General features: G+C 41.4%; 3 protein-coding genes across 4 annotated transcripts; all 3 read right to left on the bottom strand.

Moving 5' to 3' along the window:
* Nucleotides 1–263: 263 nt before the first annotated feature.
* On the bottom strand, nt 264–4568 carry lrrc23 (leucine rich repeat containing 23). Of its 2 annotated transcripts, XM_030422678.1 has the most exons (10): nt 4363–4568; nt 3988–4088; nt 2540–2649; nt 2316–2436; nt 2073–2214; nt 1342–1472; nt 1118–1254; nt 791–995; nt 674–712; nt 264–455 (listed from the first exon to the last, which is right to left on the bottom strand). In XM_030422678.1, exons 2-9 carry the CDS (start codon nt 4072–4074, stop codon nt 680–682), a joined length of 966 nt encoding a protein of 321 aa, XP_030278538.1. In that variant the 5' UTR covers nt 4075–4088; nt 4363–4568; the 3' UTR covers nt 264–455; nt 674–679. The 2 variants fall into 2 exon arrangements, with proteins under 2 accessions (XP_030278538.1, XP_030278537.1); XM_030422677.1 differs by having other exon boundaries at nt 3988–4568.
* A 113-nt stretch (nt 4569–4681) lies between these two features.
* On the bottom strand, nt 4682–15135 carry rbm10 (RNA binding motif protein 10). The gene is made up of 23 exons (XM_030422675.1): nt 14981–15135; nt 14371–14451; nt 13789–14293; nt 13321–13491; nt 13157–13226; nt 11669–11742; nt 10655–10741; nt 10439–10499; nt 10174–10332; nt 9288–9448; nt 9077–9174; nt 8696–8783; nt 8361–8562; nt 8152–8261; nt 7974–8055; nt 7770–7861; nt 7464–7652; nt 7012–7206; nt 6801–6857; nt 6484–6678; nt 6249–6296; nt 5758–5813; nt 4682–5432 (listed from the first exon to the last, which is right to left on the bottom strand). The coding sequence occupies exons 2-23, from the start codon at nt 14385–14387 to the stop codon at nt 5342–5344; spliced, it is 2808 nt and encodes a 935-aa protein (XP_030278535.1). The 5' UTR covers nt 14388–14451; nt 14981–15135; the 3' UTR covers nt 4682–5341.
* Nucleotides 15136–15327: 192 nt separating this feature from the next.
* LOC115584850 (rho-related GTP-binding protein RhoA-C-like) lies at nt 15328–19328 on the bottom strand. The gene is made up of 5 exons (XM_030422679.1): nt 19245–19328; nt 18464–18619; nt 17489–17609; nt 17254–17384; nt 15328–17158 (listed from the first exon to the last, which is right to left on the bottom strand). Exons 2-5 carry the CDS (start codon nt 18617–18619, stop codon nt 16985–16987), a joined length of 582 nt encoding a protein of 193 aa, XP_030278539.1. The 5' UTR covers nt 19245–19328; the 3' UTR covers nt 15328–16984.
* Between the last annotated feature and the right edge of the window lie 150 nt (nt 19329–19478).

Raw genomic sequence — 19478 nt, 5'->3', positions numbered from 1 at the left:
TTAGCTAACCATCCCGGCTAGCAAACCAAAATATGCGTTTGTCCCTGTTGGGAGCAGATGTAAATGAACGTCCTTGGTTGGGAGTCTCATTTGATTTCTGCAGTTCAAGATGTTGCATTGGCGACTTGATAACAAGAGCTGAGAGTGCATTCCTCTTTTGAACCATGGTTTTTGCAAAAACACACCTTTGGACATCTCCATGAAAAATGTCAAAACTTTAGCTACAGTTTGCATACATATAATGTCGATTCATATATCAGAAATTAAAACTTTAAACATTTTTATTGTTTGAAAATTAGATCGTGGGCGCTGTTTAGCTCAGTTGGTAGAGCTGGCGTGTACAGAGGCCTGGTCCTTGCTGCAGCGGCCCTGGGTTCGAGGCCCGGCCTGGGGCCCTTCGCTATGTGTCAGTCCCCCACACTCTCATTCTGTTTCCTCTCATGTCTCAATCAGTTCTGAAAATAAAGGCCAAATAAATAATAGAAAATAAAGAAAATTAGATTGGCTGTAAAAGTTAGTGTGAGAACATGACACTGGCAGCCCTATTGTATGCATTTACAAATCAGACAAGATACTCTCTCAAGATATACATTACTTTCCAATGCAATTCAATCACAGGCAGGCCAATGCTTTTAAGGAAGTGAAACACTTCCTCATTTTTGGGCTTCATTACCAGTCTTTATGGTTCGGAGATTTCCTCCTCTTTAAGTTCCTGAAAAGACACATATGACATGAGAAAAACTATCAAGGCATCAGCTGCAAAGAGAATTAAGATGTTTCTCATCTTTACATGTATTCTCTCCTGGGCCTCAATCCTCTCCCGAGTGGTGACAGGTTCTTTGTCAAGTCGCTCCAGTTGCGGCAGGACAATCAGCACACTCAGCCGGTAGTCTACCGTTTCCACCAGAGGATTCCCAAAAAGGACCAAAGCTCGCAGAGTTTTTGACACAAGCTCAAGGCATTTCAGGGCAATCTCATCTAAGATTGCATTCCCTCTAAGAGAGAGAGGCACACATATAATGGGATATATGATCCGGGGTATTTAGTGTTTTACTGAAATAATGATGGGAACCACAATTATAAGACAAATCTGTCCTACTGTGATACAACTGTGTACCTGACATTGAGGTATTGTAGACACTTCATATTGGAGCTGAGGCCATCCAGAGTGTCTAACTGGTTTTCTCGAAGGTGAAGGGTGGTGAGACGCTCCAACTTTTCTAGACCCTCCAGACGTTTGATAACGTTTTGAGCCTGAATAACAGCAAGAATGGTGATTGGCAGTCTGTTCTCTGGGTCATTATATCGGCATTGGGAACAACATCTTAGTACTTTTATTACCAGATATAACTGTCGCAGGTTGGGAAGGTTGATGCCTTCAGTGGTATCCAACTTGTTTCCCCTCAGCTCTAAAGTTACCAGGTTTGCAAAACAGCTACCCTGAAGACCGTTCAATCTCTGAATGCCGTTACCTGCCGGAGAGGTTCCAAAATGTTATGTCCAAGCCTTTTCAAATTGATATTAGATAAGATAATCTGAGGAATATCTTGCTGATTAATACAAGTTTGTTATACCTAAGAAATAATGATAATATCCCTCATTTGACTGACCTCACTTTACTGAAATCTGGATGAGCTTAATACACAGTGTGAATGTTTGTGCAGGTTGGTCATTGCAACCCTTTTACCTGTTTCTCTCTCTAAGGTTACCAGAGGAGGTTGATTGCCGTATCAGCCTGATCTTGAGCTCCTGGTTTCAGTGCTCTGTGTGATATAAAAGTCCTGCCTCTAACTGAGCTGGTCTTTCTTGCTTTTCTCCCTCCACTGTTGTTTTGCTCCACCAAAACCTACCTAACACCATCTCTCCACAAATCCACATTTACACCACTAATGCCACTGACATACACACTTTATTGAACTGTTCATTGTTTTGTTTCTCATGTCAATTATAATAAATGCCTTGTGCTCATTTTGCACAAAGCATCCTTTTTGTCATGGCTTAGAACCAGGTTATGAAAATCGTGAGTCACTAGATCATAAAGACACCGCTTATCCTAAGTGAAATGAGATCACCTGTAAGATTGAGACATTCCAAGGCAGGCCCGGCCAGGTCATCGAGTTCTGTCAGCCTGTTCCCTGCCATACTCAGCCACTGCAGGTATGCCAGCTGAGCAAATGGTTGTCCTTTGATGCAAGCAACAGCATTATTGTCAACCTACAGAGGAAGACACATTCAAGATTTACCATCCGTTAGAGAGAATGATAACAGCACCAGAAATGTCCTTTTAAAATGTATAATCAAGGAGAGCTCCTTGCCTTCAGCCAGAGCAGCTGGGTCAGAGATGACAGAGGAGAGAGATCAGTCAGGTGGTTATTGGACACATCCAGAAAACGTAGGTGGACAAAACTGCTGATTGCAGCTATGTCATTCAGTCTTCTGAGGTGTACAGTGATAACAAAGCAAAGAGATAGTCACAATTAAAGAAGGGTAATGTCAACTTGAAGTTACAGAGCAGAGGCAGGCAGTTCCGCTCTCTTACTTTTCTTTTAGGTCCAGTTTGACAAATGCATGTCCAAGCCCATTTCCGGTTCGGCACAGTAATGAGAGCCCATGACTTATGGTTTCTTGAGTCAGTTGGCAAACCTGCACCTGTGAAGTGGAAGACAGTGAACGATTAAACTCATCCAAAGTGTTGTTGGTTTTAAACTCACAGGGGAGTACACCCAACCAGTGTTTGTGTACAGGGCCAAGTCCAGACACAAGGACATCTACACAAAGACCTTCAAAACTGCCCATGGAATGTTTAAACCATAAATGAACCCTTCCAGGAAGTACTTCCAGTGAATTACTAGTGATCTCTAAACTTAAACATCTACAACCTCAATGCTTTGTGGGAGCAATACAGACTCAGAGCAGTGTTAAGGGGGCAAATAATCTCTGGTACTGAGATGTCAATAGTAGACTGACATCTCCACACTAAAGTTTTAGGAATAGATACCCTTCTAGATACCCCATCTCTTCATTTAATGTTGTGGGTTAAATGGTACATATTCACAAACTAACGCATTTCATGACATCTGACATGTGGATAAACTGGAGGCCTCAGAGTCTTTTTTGAAAAGAGGTAGGGGAGGCAATTAAGGGCAAATTAAAGGATACAGTCACCCAAAAATGAACATTGTCATCATCTACTCATCTCCATGCCGGCTGAAAGTTGGGTCAAATTTCATAATCTACAAAACTTTTCCTGAGTTTCACAGCATAACAACTTAATTAGTTAGGGATTTGTTTTATTATATAACAAGTCCCCATCTACCCCCATTGTTTAGTAAAATGCTGCAGCACTGTTTTGCTGTAAATTTCCAGAAATGTTTTGTGGCCTACAAAGCTTCACCTACCTTTTCAAAAAGTAATCTAAGCAATGATAAAAAAAACAAAAACAAAACAGAGAAAATGGCTCCATACAGCCCGTTCAGTGTAAACCAAGTCTCCCAAAGGTTTTAGATCTTTTTTTTTTTTTTTAATATGAAAAGACGTGATTTACACACTTTACACACACATGAATACATTCTCTCTAATCAATTTAGCTGGACAAGCTGCAGAGAGACGTTTTTTCGGAGAATGCTGCAGGACTGTTTTGCTGTAAAGCTCCAGAAATGTTTTGTGTGGACGACGAAATTTTTCCATCGGTATGTGGGTGTGCAGATGTATACGGAATGTTTATTTATAGGTGAACTTAACCATTGATTACATGATTACTATGTAACCATAATATGATTGGGGTAGGTAATAGATGACAGCTAGGATTCATAATAGAATGGCAGAGGTTGAATGGAGTGACTTTGTTTACTCCACCTGTTTAAAAGCCGTAACACCACAATACTGGAGTCCAACTTGTACAGCATTTAACTATTGTTAAGTGGGTCAATCATACTTAATGGCGTGAGTCGTGCTATAAATCGGAGGTTGTTCTTCAGGTGACTATACCTTATCGCCCTCTTCAACTCCGTCTCGACGCGTTACTTCCTCTCCCTCTACATCCGACAAGACTGCATCTTCATCAATCTCAGACATCCTGGTCAGTTTGACTTGTTTTCACAAAAAATAGCGGCAAACCAGTAGATGGGTGACTATTAACGTTAGCTAGTTATGGTTAGTCCAACTGCACTGGGTTTAAGTAGATTATAATGAAAAAACTAGCTGCTACTTTAGCTGAGTTAGCTCGTAGCTACTTTGTGTGTGACTGCTGCAATATACAGTCGCTAGCTATCCTGTTAAACGTTGTTAAGTTCAATTTGTAAGTTTACATTACGACCATTTACGTTACACAGATAATGAAATGCTAGGTATAAAATAGTGTAACTCTGACAGATCTAATGTTAGCTAACCATCCCGGCTAGCTGAGCAAAATCCGCGTTTGTCGCTGTTGCCATGGAAACCCTACAGTCACAACATGAGCACGAGAGTGTTGGGAGCAGATGTAAACAAACGTCTTGGTTCGGAGTCTCATTTGATTTCTGTAGGTCAAGATGTTGCATTGGCGACTTCATAACAAGAGCTGAGAGTGCATTCCTCTTTTCGAACCACGGTTGCAAAAACACACCTTTGGACATCTCTACGAAAAATGTCAAAATATTAGCTACAGTTTCCTGGCTTGCACATAGAAGACACCAATCGGCAATAATGATGAAAATGTGTTATTCCTTGTTAATTTACATAAGCTTGATGGAACACAGTCACATTATTGAACAAATACAGAAATAAAAAACATTCTCCAGGCATAACTATTACATTGTGAATTCATACTTGCAATATGACAAACTCAGACACTCTTCATCTACACACTGTAAGCGTGACATTGTCCTGTTCATGAGGCAAGTCTTTTCTAAAATGTACACACAGTTCATGCCCAGATCAGTCATTCACTGAATGACGAGGCAGATAGCATTAAATTAAAAAAAAAAAATCTATGGTGCATAGTAATATTAGAAAATCCCATTTGCTGCCATAAAGATCTATACCGATCTTTCATTTTCCATCAGCAAATATTTCCCAACCACATAAAGCTTGTTTATCACATACAAGCTCTGAAGCAAGTGAGAACTAAAACTGCATCATTCAGGAAGAAAGCAAAAAAGTGCATTCTGTGCAATATCCTGACATCCACTGCTACAGGATCAGTTCATGAGTGTATTACCACTGTTGAGGTAATTCAAGTGAAGTCAAACCAACATTAAGAGGTTTATCTATAGATATCTATATAATGTTAAGGGTGAAGTGTTGTGTGCTAGGCTGTCATCGTCCTGTTTGGTTCAGGAAGTTGAGGCTTTAGGGTGATTGCTCACTCCACTTGCATGTTGCGCAGTAGAAGCCCCTTTTTCACGCCTCCCTGTAGCATCCTGGCACCAAGACTACTGCCTGTGATCCCATCACTAAAGAGTCAACAGAGAATAAAATAATGTTAAGCACACAAAAAGAAGCTGCAAGTAAACAAAGTCACATCCACCATTTCTGGCAAATGCTTGTATTGGCATAATTTAGTGTTGTATGGAGTAAACATCAAGGCTTACACATCAGTACAGACCAATTACAAACATTACTACACATAGCTGTAGTTAAAATAGAACACCCTGACTTAAAAAGTAACAGGGAAACAATGCATGGTTTATCCAGTATTTTGTCCATTTGCAGGCCACTTTCACCACATATCAACTGTAAATCGACATGGAGTCTTGTTTTTACTTCACTGCTACTTACATGGGGTTAAACTTCCTCCTCTTTGGATCAGGAGTTTCGGGTCCATCAGTAAGTCTCTGCAAAGAATCAAATTTAACTAAACTCAATCAGTAACAAATGGAGATGCTACAGTACATGTTTTATGCCTGTAAGTAATAAGTGACATACATAACCTGTTTTTTAATTTGTAACCATTTATTTGCTTGCTTTTGTTGTCTTTAAAATGCCATTATAAAAATATTCTAATGTCTTATTTTTATGTATTTCTATGCCCCCGTAAAGTGGAACATGGTGGACACTTGATAAAACAACTTTAGATTACAATACTGTGAAATAAAATTAAATAAATCCAGCTATATGTATTTAGATTTTTTGTCTTACTAAACCATGACCCCAAATCTGAGGCATGTACTGAACTGTGACTTCTTTGGACTGTTACAGCACATCCTTTGTGACAAACACGATTAGTCTATGTAATGTTGTCTAACTCCAGCAGTCAGACTCTGACCAACCTCTTTGCCTGCAGCTTCCTGCTGGACTCTTCTCTGCTCCAAGTTTTGCTGAGGGCAGAAAGGTAAAGAGGTGCAAGTTAACATGTGATTACAAGAAATGTCATTAGACACATTTTAGATAACATAGTGAAGAATGTATGACACGACAAATACACTAAAACTGCACTTCACTGTTAATCACTTTTGCAATATTTGTAACAATGTAAAAAATCATGTGTACTGTTTGTGTAACTACCTTATGTAGCTCAGAGAGCTGCTGGTGCCTGATGAGGGCCTCCTTGCTGGGGAACTGCCTTCTACACAGCAGACAAGCCAGTTTAACCCAGTCTGTCATTCTCCCTTCCCTCTCATCTTTCTCGCCTCCTTCTTCTTCACTGTCAGTTTCTCCACTGTAGGCTGGGACCAGACCCTGCTGCTGAGGTGGTGAACGCTATAGAGATAAAATGAGAGATCACAGACGGAGGAACACATACACAGATTAACATCATCTGCAAAAAAAATCAGACAAACACAGGATAGATAACAACTAGATCTCGGTAACCAGGTTCATACCTCTGTACTTTGTCGTATCTGGTCCAGAAACATCTGAGGCCGCTCAGACAGTGCCCCCTACAGGTCGAAAAAAACAAGATCAGAGGGATGACCAGGACTACTTTATCCTATGCAGACATTACTTGCACTGGGGCAGGATGATTCACTATAATACTCTACTGCCCCAGGTGGTAACAGCTAAAACATGGATGTCTGTGTCAGAAGCAGCTACCTTTTTCTCCAAAACAGCGTAACCTGCATCAGCACTAGCAGACTCTCTGCGGTCATCTAGGCGACTGTGGCCAGGTGCCCTAGTGTATCCTGGCGGTAGCGCTGTAGAGCCGACAGCAGGGGAGGAGGAGACTGAACGCATGTTCTCCTTTTGTCTATTGAGACTCTTAGCCCAGCGCTCCATATCTTTGGCAATCTATTAATATAAACCCCAAGAGATACAAGTAAGTTGGTTAAATGGACTGAACAGAGGAAGATTTACAATGTTGTACTGTGTAAATGTGTAAAATCAATACCTGCACAATATAATGTAATCCATCTCAGTAGCCCTTCAATAAATACTACCTTGATGAAGTCTACATTTTCAAATAACTGAGGTGTTGAAATGTACATACTGAAACTTAACTTTGCACATTTGTCAGCACTTGTACTTGTATCCAGTATGTGGAGTACCTGTTGAGCTGTTTTATTTTTGGGTTTGTCTTTTTTCTCCTTGCTGCCAGGGGAAGCAAACAGCGAGTCTGAAGGGGCTGCACTCATGGGAGCACCCTCTGTGTTCGGCTGGTCAGTAGCAGCAGGAATGTAGGTTTGCTTCTCTCCATCCCAGTACATGTACTGCTGAGTGTGAGGGTTGTAGTAGTACTGCAAAGAAGAACGGCACAGAAAATTAGACTGAAATGCTGAGTAAGAGGACAGAGAAATGTCTTACAAAAAGTGCTGGCTTAACATTTTAAGTGCAGTACATTCATCACGCTTTACCTGGGAGTTAGGGTCATAGTAGAGTCCTGTGAGGGGGTCGTAATAGTAGCCAGAGCTTTCATCATAACTGTATGTAGACACATCTGGCACAGCTGCAGTCAAAGCAACAGGACACTCACTTTAGGGTCAAATACATAGATTTGGGGTTGAATACCTGAAACAAATTCTCATCTTGTAGGCAACACTTGACACATGCAGCCTTACGATATTGCTGGAGCTCGTGTTCAGTGCCTGGGGTAGCAGGTTGGTTGGTAGTAGCTGGCTGTGGTTTTCCCACTATCTCAACCTGTCGAGGGACAGAGCTCTTAAAAACAAGAAAGCAATGGCATGGAATAATGCAAGAATACAAGAGACAGAAGAAGAGACAACAGAAATATTATACCTGCGTTGCTGGTGTGGTGGGAGCTGTGGTGATGAGAGCAGGCTGTGTATGAATGAGTGGTTGCTGCACAACTGCTGATCCAGATGTTACTGCCTCAGATGAAATGGCAGCTGCAAATCGGCATGCAAACACAAGCAGATGGCTTAAGTTCAGTTGCAGTTCAAGTTAAATATATGGTCATACAGGTGATATGCTCTATAAATACCAACCTGAGGCTGCTCCTCCTGTGTATGTCCCCATCAGGGCTGCTCCTGCATTTGGCAAAGCAGCAACCCTGGCATCTACATGGGCCTTAAAAGTTGTTCCGTCAAGCCCAGAGTATTCATTTCCTTCTTGACTGTATGTTACTGCTGCCCCCTGCTGATACACTGCCGTATCTATACTCTGGCCTCCTGATCCATTCTGAGCAGTCTTGGAAAAAAAGATTTTAGGAAATGACACAAAAACACAAAATTACAATCTTGGATTTGGGGAATCTTGGCAACCCTAATGCATACAATTAAAGACAAGTCGCAACATCATGTTTGTCATTCAGACGGGTTACCTGTGTGACAGCCCACTGTGCGGCAGCGATAGCAGTGCTGGCCACAGTAGCAGCACTCACTCTGTTGCCATCTGTCAGGAATACATCTCTGGCATGGAAAAGAGGCAAAGAGAGGATTTCAGTGGGTTTTGTTGACCTACATTTCAAACAGCTTTTCATGTGATGCTAAAAAACAACAGTCAGTTTTTTTAAGGCTAATTTATTTGATGTAATCCTCTCTTAAGCTACTTCTGATCCACGTTATTCACAGGACCTATTTCAGTTTAAAGTGACGTGGCAATAGCCGATTTGAAACCACAATATTATTCTTAGTGCCATAGCAATAACATGCAATGCTCTTGGGTTTTCTTAGCAGCCAAGTTTGGGTGTGTAAGTGTTTACCGTTTGGAGCCTTTGGCAAACTCAACCACTATAGTCTTCCCATCTATAGAGAGAGCTGGCTGGAGAGCCTGTAAGATCTGGAGCAGTTGAGATGCCTCCTGTTGATAAAACATACAGAGACGTGCGAGTTAGTGTCTAAGCGACTGACAATTCATAAATACATTGGTATAGCATCTGTGCTGGTGTGTGTCAGTCTCCTTGTGTTTCTCACCACTATGGTAGAGAGCTGTAGAAAGGCAAATCCCCTGTTGAGATGTGTGTGCTTGTCCTTGATTAGGCGAACATTGGAAGGGGAGAGAGTAGCAAATGGAGCCAAAGCTGATAAGATGGCCTCCAATGAAGTATGCGGACCAAGATTTCTTAGTATCAGAGCTGTTGTAGGAGAAAATAGGAGAAGATAAGCTTAAACAATGCAAGTACCAGGTATCATACAGTGTTGTAAAAGCAGGCAGGGATGTGCAATGTCATTACAACAGGGCTTCCCTGGCTTGAAGGTGTTTCTTTAACTGATGATGCACTTGACTTGAGAAGTGGCCAAAGGAGCAGCAGTAAATGCTCTTTGTCCTTATAGTATCATTGAGAAATCGCAGCTGCAAAACACACGTATAATAATTTGGAGTAAATGCATTTTGTTTCCCATAAATTCTTCACAAAATATTACCTTTGTTTTGTTGTTTACAAGATTTTATTATGAAGCAGCCAAGTTATGAAATGTTGTATTTTAACCAGCAGTAACTTAACATGACTCCTCAAACAGCTGAAAGCATATACGATGAAAGCGTAAAATGAAGAGGAACCCGAATAGTTAGAAGCTTAAAGAGTACGAAGAGTACTGAAAACAAAGAGAGTTTTAAAAATGTCTTTGTCTTTGCAATCCTGTACAGACAAGATTTGAGTTTTGTAACACATGTCTGTTGAGAGGGAGACGGGGGGTAATTTCGGCATGGCCCCAGTAGTGAGAAGCCACCAGAGACTGCTTGAGACAGAGCAATTTGGCCCTGCACTGGTGTGGCTTGGTTCAACTTGGCAGGGTTAAGTGGTAACGGAAATGCGAATCAGCTTGCCATGGTAGGAAAAATTTCAGTTAATGGACTTACTGTCATTGGCAACATCTGCCTGAGGGGCAGCCTGTCCTGGGTTCACAGTAGGACCAGAAGAGTGGTAGGGTGCTGGCAAGGGCAACAAGCCTTGGGCTCGCTCCTTCTGGAGACCAACAGGCAAATCCCTCTGCAACTGGGGCAGCTTCAGCTCAGCCTCTGGGGGAAGACAACATGCCATTTATCATTATATGATGAGCAAGAGCTTGTGTTATTATAAAAGGAAGAATAGTTGTGATATTTACTGTAGGGGCTTAAAGTTTACCTGATTTAGGCACACTGCATTTGAAGCACTTCTCTCTTCTTTTAAAGTTTTGCACACCACACTGTTGAAATGGTAAATGACCTGCTGTTAAAAAACTTCTTAAATGACTGAGCCACTACAGTGACTGACAGACATGCAGGTGATACAAACATACAATTTATGTATGGCAAACAATGCCAACACACCAACACACACACACCAACACACACACACAACCTTGTTGCAGAGCCAGTCCTCATTGGCACGGGGTTTTGGGTCACTGTAGTGCATCGACACTCTTTGTCCCAGAATCAACAGCACGCCCTGAAAGAAAAAGAAAGAGAGGGAGGGGGAACAAAGAATGATTATCAGCAATAATTAGGCCACACATGCCAGAGAAAGGCCTCATCTCACAAGAGATGAGAGAGATTGAAAGGGACGAGAGTGAGAGAGAGGGAGAGGGGACAGAGAAAGAGAGTAGAGCTGAGGCTGAAAGAAAGAGGACACCAGAGAATTGCAACCTTCAGCTTTAGGAAACTGGGACGGACTGAGATGGCGTGTGGTGTGTGGGTATCCATTTTTAAGGACGCAATGTATTTTGTTCAATTGTGTCATCCCTCCCCCCTTAAGGGGAAACCTTTTCACAGTTTTCCACACATCCCATCCCACTGTCACCACCTTCAACCCCAAAATAGACAATAGCTCCATCCTAAAGATGTAATAATGTTAGATCACCCAGATATGACAGGTTCCAAAACAAGAAAATGGAAGTGCTACAGTGGTTCCGATTCAACATACAATAGACCATGTGAGGAAATATATTCAAACTGTCATACTATCCCAGAGGTGGTACTGTAAACTTGAGTGAGAACATGTCACTGCAGGAAGAGGAGCTTGTATTGGACAAATGATGAGCAATTGTGACTGGGAGGGTCCAGTTATGAAAACTATGCCATTGGGCCCCAGACAGACAGATGTCAGCATGGTGTAAAAATAATTTGCCCGTTTTTGAAATTCTGTGTAAGTAGAAAAAAAATAATATAATAATAATAATAAAAGACTATAAAGACTTACCTACCCACCTCAGGGACAAAAAAAAATATCCTCCTCTGCATGTCTATACCATACTAGAATGCATCATGTCCATATGACAAGGCATGATGTGACTGTACATTTGCTCTGATATTAACCCAAATGTCCCATTGTATGCATGTATATATGTGTATGTGTGTCTGTGTAGGGGAGAGTGACCTGGTTGGTCTCCATCCAGCGCGTGGCCTCCTGTATGACATTAAACTCGACGAAGGCGAATCCTCGGCTCTGACCTGGACACCGCCCAGCGCCATGGTAACCGAACAACAACAACAACAACATAACAACAACGCAGTGAGGGGTTAGTGCTTCATGTCCAGAGGAGAGAGAGAGAGACCCTGTATCAGCACTAATAAGATAAATCATTGCTTCCTCTCTCCCTTGGATATAACACACCTGACAGCCAGTTGAAGAGCCACTGTCAAATTCTCTACAAGGGTGGGAGGACGCAATGTCAAGTAACTCAACAGGGTCGAGGAAAGAGGGAGAGAGAGGGAGAACCCTAGCCACTCATCAGTTTGAGTCTGAGCTCTTTGGCTTTGATTGACGAAGCACCCTGGCAGAACAGACACACATAGACACACAAGCACACACACGCATATATCTGCTACTGAGAGTCCGAATGCTGTCTGAACTATGTAGCACTGTGTTGTAATGTCTCATCTTAAACACTGCATATCTTGTCCATGCATTACTATTACTTATTGACAATACATTAAACATATTCAAAATTATAACCTTTTTTAAACAATGCTATGTATTGTGTGTAAATCACAAAAGTTCACCTTTTAAAAAGTTAAAACTGAGAGTTACTTGTCCTAACAACAGAGAAACAGTGATGTAGGGGTGATTAAGACAGAGCAGTGCGGGGGATTGTAAGAGTGCCTGTTTCAATAAGGCACACCTTACACACAACCAGTGAGTTAGCGAAGAGGGAGGCCAGTGAGACAATGACCTTAATGGAAACCTTTATAAAAAGACAAGCTTTTCTGAGTGGTATGGATGACACTCCCGTAGCTGAGGTAGCTGCAGCACTTCATATCCCAACACTTGCACATTCAAAAATAGCTACAATGACACACACAATCAAACAGATTCTGCTTCCGCTGCTCATTCGTCAGATGACACTGTTAGTTTGTGAGCATTGTTAATCTATTCAGACACATTGCACCTTCAAGATGGATGAGGCAGAATCATGAAAGGGTAAAGACAGCAAGAGAGCGAAGGTGAAAAGGAAAATTAAAGCCATGAAGTGGAGATCTAAAGCCTATTGTATGCATGACTTCCTGTCTTAGAGGCAAATATGGTTACTACTCTCCTTTGAAGCGTGCATTGATTTTTCGCTGTGGGCACTAGCCTGAATTCAGACACCAGCAGACCAAAGAATTGAAGCAGAAATCTATGCAATAGCCTTTATATGAGTATAAATGTCTTCTTTGCATCAGCTATGTATACTGCTTTCAATGTATGAGTAAAGACAGTGACAGAAAGAGAGAAGAAAAGGGAGGACGCTTATTAGGAAGAGAGAACAGATACAGTTAATCAACCCGAAAGAGCGATTAAAATGAAAGAGCTGGTGATGGATGAGTGACACAAAGGGAGAGTCAAGAACAGAAAACAAATTCGGGGCAATGGACTAGTTCTCACCTGAAGATTTGTTCCTCATGAGGCGAACCTCTCTTGGCTGGATCCCCTGCTCCTGGAGTTGTGCCCGAATCTAAGAACACAGAGAAATTATTGCCGTTTACGTCGATCAACATCTCAATGGACCCCTGTAGACACACAAACATGCCTGGGAGACGTAAACATACCTCATTGGCAGTGGCATTAGGTGGCAACATGCGAAGCATTATGATGTTGCTTGGCCTCTGGTTGTGGTCTAGATCTGCACGATAGTCCTGGTCCCTTTGATCCAACTCCTCAAGGGACAAGTCTGAACCAGCAGTAGCACAACTATGCTCCTCTGCCCCCACTGGAAAAGCCTGCAGGCAACAGTCACATATTAGCAACTGATGTCCCAACAAATAAAAATGATTGGAGTAAAGAAATGAGGAGGCAGGATATTTTACAGTCTAACATTAAACTTTGTCTAAAAATAACATCAGTGCACTGATACAGTGAACTTCACTGAAATTTTAATAATTATAAATTACCCCAAGCATATTTTTTCTGCATTGTAATCCCTAAAAGTTGATAACTGCACATATCAGGCAACCAATATATCTGTCAGGTTCTAGTAGCAGCTCTATGACACCAAGGACGGACTTGTTATGGTTTACCCTTCTCTTCAGTGCCCCGCGAGAGAACCTTTCCTCCTCTCTCTGTCGTGCCATATTGTATTCCATCTGTTCAGAATGGGCACCACCACGACCCCAGTGGCCATCCCTACTTCCCGAATGAGGGGTACTGTTGTCAGGAAAGCCTCTTCCACCTCTCCCCCGACCCCTTTCCTGCTGACCAGTCCGTAACTGCTCAAACTCCTGCCTGGATCCCTCCCCCTCTCTCTGGAGCATGGGATGGGCTAGTTCAGGCTGCGACTGAGTAGAAGGGGGCCACAGGAGCCCTTTCCCCTCACAACCAATGTCCCCACGTCCATCTCCTCTCTGGTGAAACCCCAGGCAGTCTTGGAGGTCACGGACACCTAGCATTTGGTCGTCGTGGCCGTAAGATCTGTCTGTTTCTTCCTCCTCATCCTCCTGGCCATAGGCTCGGTAATCCATGTCCCGAAAGTTGTGATCGTTGTGGATGCTGCCATAGCGACCTGTGCGGTCACCTCGTCCACCCCTGTTGGCCATGAAAGACAATGTGAGGGACACATGTACTCAATAAGAAGGAAAATATAACATGAATGTGTCACTCACCTCCTCTCATAGTCCATATTGATCCAATGACTCTGCTCCTGGTCACAGTCTTTTTTCTATTTGGTTACAGCATCAGATACCCTGGAAGTACATCAGCAATATATTTTTTCTAATGACACGCAATAATCAGGAGACTCACAGTTGATGTTGCAGACCTATCATAAACACATCTTGCCTTTTGGAAAAACGGAGTCAAAACTTATGAACGAAGACTTAAAGAGAAATAAAGGAGCCCAAAGGTAGATACCACTGACTACGTTGTGCAATCGGGTTGGCTGTATTTTTGAACGCTGAATTCTCCAACTTGCAGTAATGTCACTTCAGTCACTGCTTAACACATTTCACCAACTATTAACAGAAATATAGCCCTACAACACTTGTACAGAAGCGTGCGACGTTACGCAATGCACGTTCTCATCCTCAATCCTTAAAGTAGTCAAAAAGGAGAATTCACCAATGACGTGTGGCGGTCATCTCGGATAGCAGGCAAGCTAACTATTTTAGCCCGAGGTTGGCTAGCTAGTCCAGGCAGAGCTGCTGTTTCCGAACGCCTACCAACCGCTGCAAACACAACTAACGCAACTGTATGTGAAATAAGACAAACACTTACCGGTGCCACATGTAACCAAAGGCAGTTATGTGAATGTCACGTTGAGACCCAGGAGCGAATGGGGTTTTATTTTTCTGCTAGCTAAGTGTAATTATTTTGAGGGAACCAAGTGTAAAATGGCCACAGCAAGACAACAATTCAGAGTGGGAGGGACCTATACCTGACTCTGGTATCTGATTGGTGCTTGGAGAGCGAACACATTAATGTCGATGATGATTGGACGAGACAAGCAGGCCAACATGAAACTAGTGTTCCACAGACACGGAGGACACACACGGTATTATTTGATGCGTCCATGTACACGTCTTCATAATAATTTCACATACAAAATCATAGAATCAAATGTGTTGACGGATTATGAGCGTTTTATTTGGGGAAAAAAGTAAATTAATACCAGAAATGTAGGTAAGATTGTTAATTATTAATAAATGAATCAAATAACACATAAATACCTTACAACAGAAACCCCTAATATCAGCTTTATTTGGGGAAAAAAATAATAATCCAAAAATTGTTATATGTCACAGTACAAAAAAAAAGATAAACAAACTGCTCTAGCAGCCCACCCCCAGAACCTTCCAGCCTTGAAACCCAAGCTTGACCTTCAATTTAATTAAACAGAATACTACGGTTACAATTTATCAGATAACTGACATAAGCTGATCATAACAGCAGGTTTAAGTAAAATGATTAAAATATACTAGGAAAATTAGAGACATCAATAATAAAAAGTTATAGTACAATAATGACAATATCATTAAAGGGGGAATGGGGAGAGTTGAGTAAAAGGCAAACTTGAAATACACATCAATAACATGTCCTTACAAAGCCTTGTAAGACATACAGTACATAATGGACATTATAGTAATAACATAAGCCTATCATCTATGTGAAGGAATATTCAACTTATCAACTAAACCACTCATGATTTGACCCACTGAACACAATCAAATGAATCTCTGGTACACACAAAAAAGGTCCTAAAAACTGATAATATGTTTAACCTGATTGTGCCTCTAGTTATAGTACAATGTCTTCCAGTAAAGTGAAGGTTTCTATGTCACTCTGAATAGCTGTTAATTCCATTACCCATCGGAGCCATAAAATACGGCCATCAGGGGTAACTTTGGCATGGAAACAAGGGGTTAGGTCAGTGACGCAAAAGGCCTTTCCATGCATACAGTACATAGACACATATGTTAATACACATCCATACAAATATACACACATTCACTGCATGCAGACCTGCACTGGAGAAAACAAACCACCATACAGTTGCACACACGCACGCAAACACACACCCACTCTCTTAAGTACAGGTAAGTAATTCAGTATGGGAAAAGATCTCATACAATCTAGTTTAGGCATACCCCTGCATAGAGCCTGAGTCAGAATATGGGCCTGAAGGAGCCAAGCCAATGACAGGGAGAAAGCATTCACAAATTTGATGTGTGGACACTACAAATGACAAAATAATACCCCATCTAAGTTATGAATCCCTACCCCACAACTTACTCTTCGTGACCACTGCTCTCAAGGCACTACATGTAGGCGATACTGTGTGAAATCCACTTAGACATGGTTTTAATTCAACCCTATTTTTTTTTTTTTTTAATCTTTCTCATGTCCCCATTGTCTTTGGCCTGGTAAGGACCTTTTCTCTCTCTTCATTCCAATTGTGGCACATTTCAACCCGTTTACATCTACTCAACTTCAAGTCAACCCCCCATCCCCCCACCACCTGCCCTACAGACTCATAGATCTGAAAGTTTTTGATAGACAAAAGCAAAATGGCACAAAACCTAATGTATAGAACGAGGACCAAGGTGTAGAAGCCTATCAAATCATTTGTAACCTGCTTTAATTTGCTGAGGATTATTGGGTGATCAGAAATTGAGCATCCGCTTTACAGGGCCCTCCCGCAATATTCTCCCCCATATCAAATCTTAACGGAAGATGCCCTCTCCATCTGTGCTTGACGGCAGCTCCCTCCTGTTTCAGAGCCTATAACAGAAGGCAGTTGTTCTTCTTGGAACGTTTCTTGCTCTGCAGTGCTGCCCTAGTTGCCATCTCAAAGACCTCCCTCACGCCATCTTTGGTTTTGGCAGAACACTCTTGATAGCCGTAGGCACTGATGCGGTTCGCCATGTCTTTGCCCTCCTCAAGTTTAACTGGCTCCTAGAGACACATATTAGAGCAAAAGTTTAAATTATAACATTTATAACAACTAAATATGCACACGTAAGCCGCTTTTGAACAAAACAAAAACTGACCTGTTTCATTTTGGCAAGCTCACGTCTGGTGTGCTCATCATTGCGCAGATCTTTTTTATTGCCCACCAGGATGATGGGAACATTCGGACAAAAGTGTTTCACTTCAGGTGTCCACTTTTCAGGAATATTCTCTACAGTGAGTTGAGGGAGAGAATGCAGTTATTAGCAACATACCTCATTTTAACAATCACAAGATGTTCAATAGATGGTGGTGTGACTGTGGCAGAGACAATACCTAAACTGTCAGGGCTGTCTACAGAGAAGCACATGAGAATAACATCAGTGTCAGGGTAGGAGAGAGGCCTCAGTCTGTCATAGTCTTCCTGACCAGCTGTATCCCAAAGTGCTAGCTCTACCTGAGAAAAGAGAAAGAGGGTTTCTGTACATGTGAGGATAGAGTCAAGAAAACAGATACGCAAGGAAGGCCATCATAACATTTAAATTACATGATTAAGCAGTTTTAGATTATATTATTCCTCCACTCTTGCAACAGAAATATCTATCATCAATATGATCATCTGTTCAGGAAAATCGTTTCTAGATTATGTTTGTTGCATTGTACTTTTTGGCATGTGGAAGTCAAAATCGAACAGTCGTTTTTCAGAAATAATGACAGGAAAACTGTTAGAGCAGAAAAGATTAAATAGCTACATAAATAAAGGTCAAGTAATTTTCAAATCATTAAAGCTAAAAATTCACTTCTTTCACGTCATCAGGTATGAATATTTGCTGTTTTTATTTCTAATCTACCAACCAAATATGTTGGAGTTTCTTTTACCATTGGTAAAACATGAAACTTGAAATAGAGCTGCAATGATTAGCCAATTTATCAATTAATAAATCAACAGAAAAATAATTGGCAAATGTTGTTGACGTCATCTCAGGCTGTATGTGAAATTGTAACAACTGTGAAATTATAATTTATAGTTCTTTTTGGGGTGCTGCAAATCAAGTTATTAATCGAGGAAATATGACCAGCTGCTTACTTAATTGACAATGCAAGTAATTGTTAGATAGTTGCAAAACTAATATGAAGATTTCACCTCGGCCTCAGGTAAACTGTCAGGAACATTTTCACAATTTTTGGAGATGTCTGAACCAACAACAACTTCTACAATCTGATGACAATTAACAACAACAAACAACAACAAACAAAGAAACAAACACATGAATAGTCTCTTCAAGGAAACCGGTGCTTTTTCAATCTTACCTGTTTCCCATCCACTTCAATGTCTGCCACATAGTTCTCAAATACAGTGGGGACGTAGACCTCTGGGAACTGGTCCTTGCTGAAGACGATGAGCAGACAAGTCTTCCCACATGCACCATCTCCAACTATCACCAACTTCTTCCTGATAGCAGCCATCTATTTAGAAAAAAGAAAAAAAAAAAAAAGTAGTCCAAAATAAGTTCACATTGTTAGAAAAAGGTTACCACAAGTCACTTACGTTGCCCTCTACTAACATCACACCCAAACATATAATTTTACCAACAGTGCACCGATGTACAAACAGGATGAATACGCCTTTTTAAGTTCATGCTGCAATTACAATGCGTGCTATGATTCAACAACAGTTCCTCTTGGTTGGCACTAAACGGTAAACCTAACAGCTCAGACGCTAGTAATGCCGACACACCATCCTCTTTATATCCTTGAGTTTCATTATAAAAATATCCTTTTGAACGACACAAATTCAATCCAAAACGAGCCGGCAGGGAGACTGCCTCGGAGAGAAAGGGTGTAAACATTTAACATTTCCGTGCTCTGTTCCCATTCCTGCTGAAAGGCTGTGCAGTGTAGTCTGGGCCTGTCAAACCAGCTAACATTAGCTAGCAGTATAGCTAACGGTGTTTCCAGTGGTTTGGACTCCTGTCATTCAGGGTATTCTCCCTGAAATTATAACTACATCATTCATCGCACTATCCTCAAACGTCTGCGACTTAAACAAGAGTCGCCTTAAAGTTTAAAAGCTATCGTTGAATGTCATTACCGCTTGATGTTTCTGTGTCCGCCTTTCTCCTCTTCCTGACCGACTGGAAAACTCCGCCCACCCCTGGCACGCATGCGCGCAATAACTTCATTCGTCAGCAGGCTGATGAACTTTTTTTTTCTATATGTACAAACATTGAATATTGCCTAAATGTTAATAAAATAAAACATATGAATTTTTTTGATTATTTATTGCATATTAACACATTTGTGAAATAATTAAATAATATACTCC

This window comes from Sparus aurata, chromosome 7, assembly GCF_900880675.1.
Source record: "Sparus aurata chromosome 7, fSpaAur1.1, whole genome shotgun sequence".
NCBI lineage: Eukaryota > Metazoa > Chordata > Actinopteri > Spariformes > Sparidae > Sparus > Sparus aurata.
Note: the sequence above shows the minus strand (reverse complement) of the source record. Positions and strands in the feature narration are given on the sequence as shown.

Excerpts from the sequence above, each read along its gene's own strand:
- lrrc23 (XM_030422677.1), bottom strand. The coding sequence starts at position 4,074 with ATGTCTGAGATTGATGAAGATGCAGTCTTGTCGGATGTAGAGGGAGAG. Across the intron at positions 996-1,117 it reads CTACAATACCTCAATGTCAG|AGGGAATGCAATCTTAGATG; the intron begins GTACACAGTTGT and ends TCTCTCTCTTAG. Across the intron at positions 713-790 it reads AGGCCCAGGAGAGAATACAT|GAACTTAAAGAGGAGGAAAT; the intron begins GTAAAGATGAGA and ends GTGTCTTTTCAG.
- rbm10 (XM_030422675.1), bottom strand. Across the intron at positions 8,056-8,151 it reads CCACCACACCAGCAACGCAG|GTTGAGATAGTGGGAAAACC; the intron begins GTATAATATTTC and ends GTCCCTCGACAG. Across the intron at positions 7,862-7,973 it reads ACACGAGCTCCAGCAATATC|CTGTGCCAGATGTGTCTACA; the intron begins GTAAGGCTGCAT and ends CTTTGACTGCAG.
- LOC115584850 (XM_030422679.1), bottom strand. The coding sequence starts at position 18,619 with ATGGCTGCTATCAGGAAGAAGTTGGTGATAGTTGGAGATGGTGCATGT. Across the intron at positions 17,610-18,463 it reads TTGAAGTGGATGGGAAACAG|GTAGAGCTAGCACTTTGGGA; the intron begins GTAAGATTGAAA and ends CTCTTTTCTCAG. Across the intron at positions 17,159-17,253 it reads AGCTTGCCAAAATGAAACAG|GAGCCAGTTAAACTTGAGGA; the intron begins GTCAGTTTTTGT and ends ATGTGTCTCTAG.